This window comes from Fistularia commersonii, chromosome 26 (assembly GCF_037954325.1).
Source record: "Fistularia commersonii isolate RoL2024-O1a breed Wild chromosome 26, RoL_Fcom_v1.0, whole genome shotgun sequence".
Classification (NCBI taxonomy): Eukaryota; Metazoa; Chordata; class Actinopteri; order Syngnathiformes; family Fistulariidae; genus Fistularia; species Fistularia commersonii.
In genome coordinates this window covers 5,778,385-5,788,223 of record NC_141309.1, presented here as the reverse complement: position 1 = coordinate 5,788,223, position 9,839 = coordinate 5,778,385, and the positions used below count along the sequence as shown (strand labels likewise).

The 9,839-nt window shown below is 41.3% G+C and overlaps 1 protein-coding gene across 1 annotated transcript; it reads left to right on the top strand.

The window, feature by feature from the left end:
- Window positions 1–5,308: 5,308 nt before the first annotated feature.
- Window positions 5,309–7,762, top strand: LOC147218338 (uncharacterized). The gene is made up of 4 exons (XM_086173599.1): window positions 5,309–5,325; window positions 5,401–5,551; window positions 5,671–5,868; window positions 6,470–7,762. Exons 2-4 carry the CDS (start codon window positions 5,408–5,410, stop codon window positions 6,893–6,895), a joined length of 768 nt encoding a protein of 255 aa, XP_086029725.1. The 5' UTR covers window positions 5,309–5,325; window positions 5,401–5,407; the 3' UTR covers window positions 6,896–7,762.
- Window positions 7,763–9,839: the final 2,077 nt, after the last annotated feature.

Genomic DNA, 9,839 nt, shown 5'->3' with positions numbered 1-9,839 from the left:
GCCGACTTCCCTCTTTGGTTCCAGCTTCTTCATCTCTTTTGTGTCCTTTAAAAAGCAAAGTCACGAGTGTCATGAAAACCCATAAGTCCTCGTCACTCCCAGGCCTTTTGCCTGAATCAATCAGAAAGTGTTCCCACCATCAAACAATAGCTGTGTTATTTTACCTTGTCAAACATTTGACCCACTCCTGCCCCCGCATCTGTGAGCGGTTCACCAAAGTCGCAGAGAATGTCGACCTTTTCCCCTGTGGACAGGCTTTGCAGAGGAAAGTGGACAGAGCCCAGGACCCTCCAAATGGGGGGGTCCTGGACCATGTCCAGCTGACACTGTTTCTTTTTGTCTTTAGATTTGGTGCAAGCAGATTTTACTGCAACCTAGAGAGGTTTTAAACATGACATGAAAATAAACTTAGATGGAATATCATTTACTAAACTTACTAAATATAAGATACAATATACTTTATTGATCCCCATAGGGGACTTTCTTTTGTCACAGCACTGAAATTACATTATCAATAATTTTTTATTTTTATTTTTTTTATTTCATCTTTATTTAACCAGGAGAAAAGTCCCGTCGAGATTAAGAACCTCTTTTACCAGGAAGTCCTGGCCAAGAGGCAGCAATAAGTTACAGACAGAACAATATCACAAACAGTTAAAGAGGCAATTACATTTTGACAAGTTGACCTCTAGTGTTCTCAGTCGGGTTTTAAAAGCATTTAGTGAGATAAAATTACGAGTTTCCAGTCTTTTTGAAGTCTGTTCCATGCAGTGGACTCGTCAATATTGCATACAGATGTGAAGATCATATCACAAAATATAGACTATATAGACTATAGAGGGTCAACAAAGTCAAGAACGAAAAAAATTAAGAAACTTGTATTGTTAGATTTTTTTAAAACATGGACTTTTATAATAATTTGATTGTTTTCTTCTTTTTTTTTTTTTCAAATGTATCTTTTACCTGCAATCACATGGCTGTACTTGAAATCATGCCACAGTGCCATATGTATTGAGTGATGTAAAATCGAACAGAAAATACAAAAAAATTGAAATGAAGGAAAAAAAATGTCCAAAGTTTACAACTGATTCCGTTGAGCTAATTTTGAGAAAAGAAATTGTGACTAAGATGCAAGTTTTAATCAATCCGAAGATTGGTTAAACAATTCAAAAAAACTATATCAATTTTTTTTTTTTATGAATTTACATTATTCTAGAGGAGGAAAAAAATCTTGCTACTCACTTTTAGGATCTCTCTTTTGGGATATCTTATAGATCCACAATTCTCACTCTTTGTTTACGTTTTTCTAGTCACAATTTAACATTCACAATGAACATAGCTCATGAATGGGAAGAAAATGAGGAAGGAAAATACAGACAAACCTCTTTTTGATTTGCTGTACTTCCTGGATTGTTGACAGCAGACATGACTGACATAGTTGTGTTTTGGCAGGATCTGCTGTCACCCCGTGTTATCAATATCTGGACGACAGCAGTTTTCCCCGAATAAAACCAAGATAAATACACTATTTGGCAAGATTTTAGAGACGTAATTACCATCCGCCCACAAACAACTATTTGTTTTCGTGTTTCTTAAAGAACACATAGCCATTATGACAGTGAAACTAGGTTACACCGTGCAATCATTTCACACAAAAAGGCCCCTTTGACATAGTTTTGGTTTACCAGTTCAAAAAGTGTCCAACTTCCTGTACATGTGTGTTTGTGCACGTCTGACTTTGTGAGCTCACCAGTGTGTTGCGGTTAAAAGAGCGACGTCGTCTTGGGAACCCAGGTTGTTTGACCCGAGTCCCAGGTACTGGAGGCCCGGCGGGGGGGAGCTGGTGAGACTGTTGAGCGCAGATAGACGGTTCGCTCGCAGGTCCAAAATCTTTTTCCAAGAGTCACATTTGAAAAAGAGTTACTCGTGAGTTTCATCTGCGATGGAAAAACTTTCAGGGATGTTTGGCAAAAGTGAGTGTGTCAAGTCACGGCGTGTTACAGCGTTTGAAACATCAAGGTTGAGATTTCACAAAAAAAAGATAAAAAATTGAGCAACATTATTTTTGAGGATGTGGGTCACACTCTTGAAAGGCTTACTTGAATAATTCAGGGTTTTTTTTTTCCGATGACACTGAAACAGCAAAATGAATAATCTGGAAAAACCTCCCTGTTTAAAATTAAATCATGATTTTAAAACAGACGTAATAATCACTCAGGTCATTAAATTCCACCTTTTCCAAACAAACATTTTGAATTCCACTGAATGCAGGCGTGTGACTTGCCTTCAGATTTCTGGGAGATTCTTGGCGGGAACCTCTGAGATTTTGTTGGCGCTCAACACCAGCTCCTCCAGATTTGAGAACTTTAAAAGGCCTTTGTCAATGAGTGACACCTGACGGCAGCACCTCCTAATGCGCCTCCTATTGATTTTAAGGAGCCCAGACGGCCAGTTGCCTGAGGGCCGAGGCCTGTGGGCTCCACGCGTTGTCCTGCTGCCACGGAGAGTGACGGCAGCTCTGCAGGTACAGGAGCTCGGCCGTGTCCTCCGTCTCTGCGCTTTCCTCATTATCCTTGGTCTTACTCTGAGGATAAAAGTGAAGTGTATGTGAACGCAATGTCATTTCGACTCGGGAGATTTTAATGCGAAACCAACTAACCCAACTCCCGCATCCGCACGGAAAGTCATTCAGACAGACCGTCGATGAGCTTTTCCAACACGGCTGAAAGCGTATTCATGCTCACGGCGGGACGAGAACGTCAACAGTATCTAACGAAACTGCTTTGCTTTGTTTTTAAACAGAAACACCGCTCGATTGCCATTTCTTCCATTGTCAGTCTTGCAAGGAAAAAGCCTTGACATTTGTTTAGAACGGTTGCCGAGCAACAGCAGGGGCCCCTTCCGGGAAGGCTGCATCGAGTGTGGTCACAATCAAATATTAATGACTTGATAAAAACCACTGCAAATATAATTCTTTTTTTAAAGACCTCAAAACAATGCATGTGTGGTACTGAAACCTGGAGGAAAAACAACTTTTTTTTTATTTTTTAATTTTGACTATAGTCATGGACCTAGATATATTTTCAATATCATGAATGAGGCTGATGTCAGAAAGGGGGCTTGTGTGTGTGTGTGTGTGTGTGTGTGTGTGTGTGTGTGTGTGTGTGTGTGTTTTAGCTGCATCGTCACCTCAAAAAACATTTGTACGCTGTGCAGGCAAATAAAGCCTCCGACAGGCTTATAACATTTGAACCCGCTGGGATCCCAAGGCTCTGGAGTGAAACACCATCATGTAAATGACTAATCGTCTTACCTGGAATAAAATGGCAACTGATGTCAGACAAGGTCAAACACTTTTTTTTATTTATTTTTTTAAAAGCAATGCTATCTTGTGAATTCCAGCAAACATACTTTCACTCTCCGTTTATTTATCCATGTGCTCTTAATTGATGGACCCGCCACCCGCTTGCATTCTTGATCTGACCCTGGTTGTGAAATGTACAGTAAAAGCGGTTTTGTCTATATAACAGTCAGATGCAACAGGAAAAGGGACGGTGATGTGTCACTTTGAATCTGGATTGAGTGAGGAGACGTGCTACTTTTGCCATCTTCGCTTGGTGGTATCAGTCTAGAGCTCTGACATGTCAGTTTATTGTCCAGTTTATTGTCCAAACAGACACCCAGGTACTTGTAGTTGTCCACAATGTCCACTTCTGTCCCCCTGATGGTGACCGGGTTCAGGTGGGTCCTTTGTTGAGAGTATGAGTGGGTGCTGCTGAGTTTGCACGTTTCATCCCCGACACAATGCCTCAGCTGTCATCCAAGCTGGTCAGACACTCTCTATGTTTGGAATCACATACCTGTGTGAACAATTGTTCTCTTTAATGAAACTAAACAAAACATCACACAGGAGCCGTCTTAGTGATAGCCACCTTCTCAATCCTGAGAATTTCTTCAGCTCGGAGCCTGACCCCGAACATTAATGACCTGGTACAAAAGATGATACACCACCAAGTATCAGGCTCAGCCTCAGACAAGTGAGCATTAAAGAGTAGTAACATATTTTCAGTTTTTAATTCAGTTGAATTTTTAGGTTTATTTCAACAAGACGTGATTTTTCTTTGAATGAAGCGTTGTTTTGTCTTGGTTGCCAGATTTTTATTATTTATTTTATTGTATTTCATTTATTTATATTTATTTTTCAATTGAATGGACTTAGGGAAAATTGCAGATAAGATCCATGAGAAAGAATACAACTGATTTGATTCATTTTTTTTATTTTCTCATTTTATTATTTGAAAGCAGTGATTGGTAGGATCACAGAGCAGCACAATAATGCATTTTCAGTTTATAATGCACACAATTTCAATTGTGCATTTATCTTGATATTAAGAGACATATTTTGTATTTAAAGGACAGTAGCTTTTTCCCCTTTGCCTGTTGAAAATGTTTTCCATTGAAGGTATTGACAGATATTTTAATAATTTTATATTTTATTATTTCTTATTCTCCCTCCTTCCTACTATTATCTATTATTGTTATATTTTTGCTTGAAACTCTGGCACAACAATTTCCTTCGGGATAAATAAAGTTGTTCTTATCTTATCTTAAACATTGAACCAGTTTGGCCCTTGGGCTGTAGCAAAGTTGTTTTTTTGGCACTCTGTGTAATTTGACATCCCTGCTCCCAAGCTTATAACTGTCATGTTATTTAAATGTTTCATAAAATACATTTGGTCTTTCTTCCTTTTCAGGAGCAAAGGTAGCCGCAGCTGACAAATCATCTGCAACTGCTGGTGGAGATGATGCTCAAAATGCCAGAGAGAACTTCCAGATTGGAGAGCGAGTATGGCTGAATGGGAATAAACCAGGATACATACAGTTTTTGGGAGAGACACAGTTTGCCCCAGGACAGTGGGCAGGGATTGTTCTAGACGAGCCGATCGGAAAGAACGATGGTTCGGTGGCTGGTGTGCGCTACTTTCAGTGTGAAGCCCTGCGAGGAATATTTACTCAACCATCCAAGTTGTCTCAGTCAGAGGGGGAGGCCAATGGAACTCAGACAGCCCCCCCATCCCGTGCTGCGTCACCCACTCCCTCAGTAACTAGTGTGGCTTCTCATACTCCCTCTGTCTTTTACCTGTTGGGAGGTAAACATTGGTTTATGTCTTTTTTACATTTTTTTCCTCCTCACTCTTAGGTTGGCGGTACAAAGGCAGGAGTGGTGCGTTTCCTAGGAGAAACTGATTTTGCAAAAGGAGAGTGGTGTGGTGTAGAACTAGATGAGCCCTTAGGAAAGAATGATGAGGCAGTTGCAGGCACAAGGTACCATCACTACTGAATCTGCACAATACTAAGAAGAAAATTGTTTGACTTTTCAACTGTATGAATAAATTCCAGAGGTATAATGCTAATTGCCAAAGCAAAGACAACAGTCCGGAAGGTTGTGGCCACACCAGCAGGGCTGAAACGCAGTCCTAGTGCCTCCTCCATCAGTACCATGAGTTCTGTGGCCTCCTCTGTTAGCGCCAAGCCCAGCCGCACAGGCCTTGTGAGCTATGAACGCATCCAGGAACAACAGACACAAGAAATAAATCAGATGTTTAGTTTCATGATGAGCGCTTTCACATGACCCTGATCTATCATAATTTTGTTCTGTCCCTTCCGTAGCTAACAGAGACATCATCACGATACAGTCGTAAGATTTCTGGCACCACAGCTTTGCAAGAAGCTCTGAAGGAGAAGCAGCAGCATATTGAGCAGCTAATGGCTGAAAGGGATATGGAGAGAGCAGAGGTTGCCAAAGCCACAAGCCATGCTGGAGAGATGGAGCAAGAAATTACTTTGCTCCGGGACGACCAGGAGCAGGTCAGTTCACTTACTGGTTAACCATGCATCAACCCCCTGTTGACAGGAACATTTCCGTTTGACTAGAATTACTTTTTTTTTTGTGGAAGGAGTCAAAACATTAGCATATAACCTCACAAGTCAGGCTTGTACACCACTTCGAGGCAGTCAATATGGGCAAAATGTTTGCCATCAAGTGGCTGCAAAGCTAGTCCTGCCAATTAATATGGACTTGACTTGTTTTGATATTTATTGGAATATGAGGAAGCGCAGCCAAGATGCTGGGCGATGAAAATCGCCCAGAAGGTAAACATGCAGATTATAGCAAACTAAATGACCATCAGTGGCAGCTGGACTTGGCATTTTTAACCGATCTGACCAACATGCTGAATGACCTTAATCTAGAGCTGCAAGGAAAGGACAAAACTGTGATCAATATGATCAGCTCAGTTAATGCTTTCAAACGCAAACTGCAACATCTCTCCTCAAAGCTCCACTGCCATGATTTGGCAAACTTCCAGAACCTCGCGGCAGAGCTGGCGACACGAGAGCAGTCATGTGTGCAGCTTGACAGCGCACGCTACATAAAGCTACATAAAGCAAATTGACCGTTGTCTTTCAGAGTTCGACAGACACAAAGCTTTCAAGACTTTGCTGTACTCGAGCCAGTCGCTACATTCATGTGCTACCCTCACTGGCATCAAAAGTTGCAACACTGTTTCACCTGAACTGTTCCGGAGTGGAGGATAAGATTCTGACGCTTCAAGTCGACATTCAGCTGAAGGCCAGAGCTCATGGACAATTCTGGAACTTACTCACAGAGGACAAGTACCCCAACATCAGAAAATGTGCTACCTTCTTGATTGCATTATTTGGCTCCACTTATTTATGTGAGTCAGCTTTTTCCAACATGAAGATCTTTAAGTCAAAGTACCGTTCCACCATGACTGATGAGCATCTGGAAGTCTGCTTGAGGCTGGCTATCAACAGTTACCGTCCGGACTATGCATCCCTGGCTAATTCCATTCAGTGCAAGTCATCAGAGTAAGGTAATGACAAAAAAAATGTACCGAGTTGGATTGTGCAATATAGGTTGATGCAGTAATGCAAGGTACATCAGCATATACTGTACATATAAAAATGATTCTTAATATATTTATAAATAATGTGTTTTGCATTTTTAGTCGGCGGTAGATCATTCTGACTCGGTCATGTCATAAGTAGCTCTCAGGTTGAAAAAGTGTGGGCACCCCTGGTTTGGGACTTGTTTTAGTTTTTCGCGACTGTTCAGCTAACTTGACGTAGTTTTTCCGTCAGTCTTTTAGGTATAGCGGTGCTGGCGGGAGTTTTCCCTCACTCTGTACTGTATATGTCCCATGGCTAACCGATGTAGATTCCCGGAGCTATGAAGAAAAGACGATTCAAACAAGGCAAACTTGTGAATTCCAAAACATGGAAAACAAAACAAAAAAGCTGCAAACATAAACGCAACAAGTTATGGGCCCAAGGTAAGAACAAAAGGAGGAAGATGGCAGCCACCACCTTCCGTCCTGACATTGTCCTTGTATCAGAGGCCACCAAGCAAGTGATAATGCTGGAGTTAACCGTCCCGTGCAAAGACCAACTGGAAGAGGCTTTTGAGAGGAAGCTCTCCAAGTACAAGGGACTGGTCAATGAGTGCCAGCAAGCAGGATGGAGGGCAAAATCCCTTCCAGTGGAAGTGGGCTGCAGGGGCTGCAGGCCCTGTCCTATGCCAGCGCTCTGGGTTGTCTGGGCATCGTCGGGCAGCATAAGAGAAGAGCCATCGGCAATACCACCGAAACTGCGGAAAGGGCCTCAAGAGTTGACTGACACACATGTTGGTCTTTTGTCAATTAAAGATACGTTGGTACTTCCCATCCCTGTTCTTTGGGGGTTGTCATTCATCAGAGGCTGTGGAAAAAACAAAACACTTCAAAACACTTCCAATGACCTAGCACAGAGAACAAAAAAAAGAAAAAGATTTGAATGTACACATATAATTTTTGTCATTGTTTTGTTATGTGTGGCAAGAATGTGCAAAATCCAAGCGAAATATAAAATAATGTTAACAAACTTTGAAAGCTTCTGTTGTTCACAGAACTGGAGGATGACTTCTGAAGATCCTCATCAAGGGCAAAAGCTGAATTCTTCATAGACGACAGAACAAGTTGTTTTGAAGAGCCATTGAATGCACTACGATATATTATTAGGACATCAGCAATGTGCACATACCTGAGGCTTCAAGGAAAATGAAGGTGTATTCCTCTGATTGCTGTGTTTCTGATTCTTTAAAATAACATTACAGACACTGTTTTCGATTTCCTGACGAAAATGCCTAGGAGGGACATACAACAAATGAGAAAAATCAAAATAAGCTCAAGCAATTTTTAAAGCCTGACACATGAATTTTACAAATTTGTCCTTGACTGTTGTGTTTTGTCCCCCCGACCCTGAAATGGTCACTGAAAGGTATCAAGGCCGTTCGGTAAGTACAATCTTTCACGATGATGACAATGTGCTTACCGTATTTTTCGGACTATAGCAGTTTTTTTCATAGTTTTGACGGGGGTGCGACTTATACTCTGGAGCGACATATGTGTGAAATAACTGAGCTCTCTTGCTCTGATGTGTGTGTGTCTGTGTCTGCGTGTGTGTCTTATATAACAGCGATTGTCACACACACGCCAACCAATCAAAATTCAGCAGGGGCGGGTCATGGCAGAAGTGCGTTGTGAAAAAAGAAGCTACCAGTGACTTCTGTACCTATGAAAATTGATCATTTCAACATTTGCGCTAATTTTTAAAAACTGAGAAGAGCTGAACCAAAATGGCACCGAAAAGAAAATCATATTCTGCAGGTTACAAGCTGGAAGTAGTGAAATATGCAGCCGAAAACGGCAATCGAGCAGCAGAGAGAAAGTTTGAAGTTAGTGAGAAACTTGTAAGGGACTAGCGAAAAGCGGAGATTACTCTTACTGAAATGAAGAAAACTAAAAAGCTAATCGCGGGCTAAAAGCTAGCTGGCCACAACGAGTTCACACTTGGGTGCTTGAACAACGTGCTGCCGGGAGAGGCTTGTCAACTGTACAGTTGCGTCTGCTAAGGAGATGAATATAAATGACTTTGCGAGAGGACCTTCCTGGTGTTACCGCTTCTTGCAACGCAATCGCCTCTAGATCAGAGCAAGGACGCCATCCTGTCGGGATCCAAAAAGGCTGGAATAATTGGAACTGCAAGTGACGATTACTCTGACGTAAGCGACATACCGGCAGTTGAGAAAGTGGCGCACTGTCTACCTTAGGAGTTGGTGGAGTTGTTCAGAAGTGACACCGAAGATTTCATTGGATTTAGTAATTAAGAGTGACGCAGATTGTTTGGTTGTAGCATGTGCTTTATGCTAACGTTATTAGAATGACTCTTACCGTAATATGTTACGTTAACATAGCCTACCAGGCACGTTCTCAGTTCGTTGTTTATTCATCATATAGGCTATACGTTTTCAGCCTGTTTTTCTCTATTCTATTTTCATTTTAAATTGCCTTTCAAGATGAAATGTCTATTCTTGGTGTTGGATCTTATTATATAAATTTCCCCCCCAAAAGTGCGACTTATACTCCAGTGCAACTTGTATATGTTTTTTTCATTCTTTATTATGCATTTTTGGCTGGTGCGACTTATAATCCGTATAGTAATGGACATATAGTCCGAAAAATTCGGTACTTTGATATGCGATTGTTTGAAGAAAGGATTTGAAGAGTTGGCCCGTCCACGTTTACACCCTCAACTTTGATGCCACTGTAAGGAAGTAAGCAAATGTCAAGTACTCCGTTGAGACTCGGTTTAGACTATCACCAATATTCGTATGCGCTGAATGGAGGGAAATTACCTCGGTTGGGTCAGAATGTTCATCTTTCTTCTCAAACCTTTATGTGATCTTAGAGTAAAGGAATATCAGAATGTAAAGCAGGCAT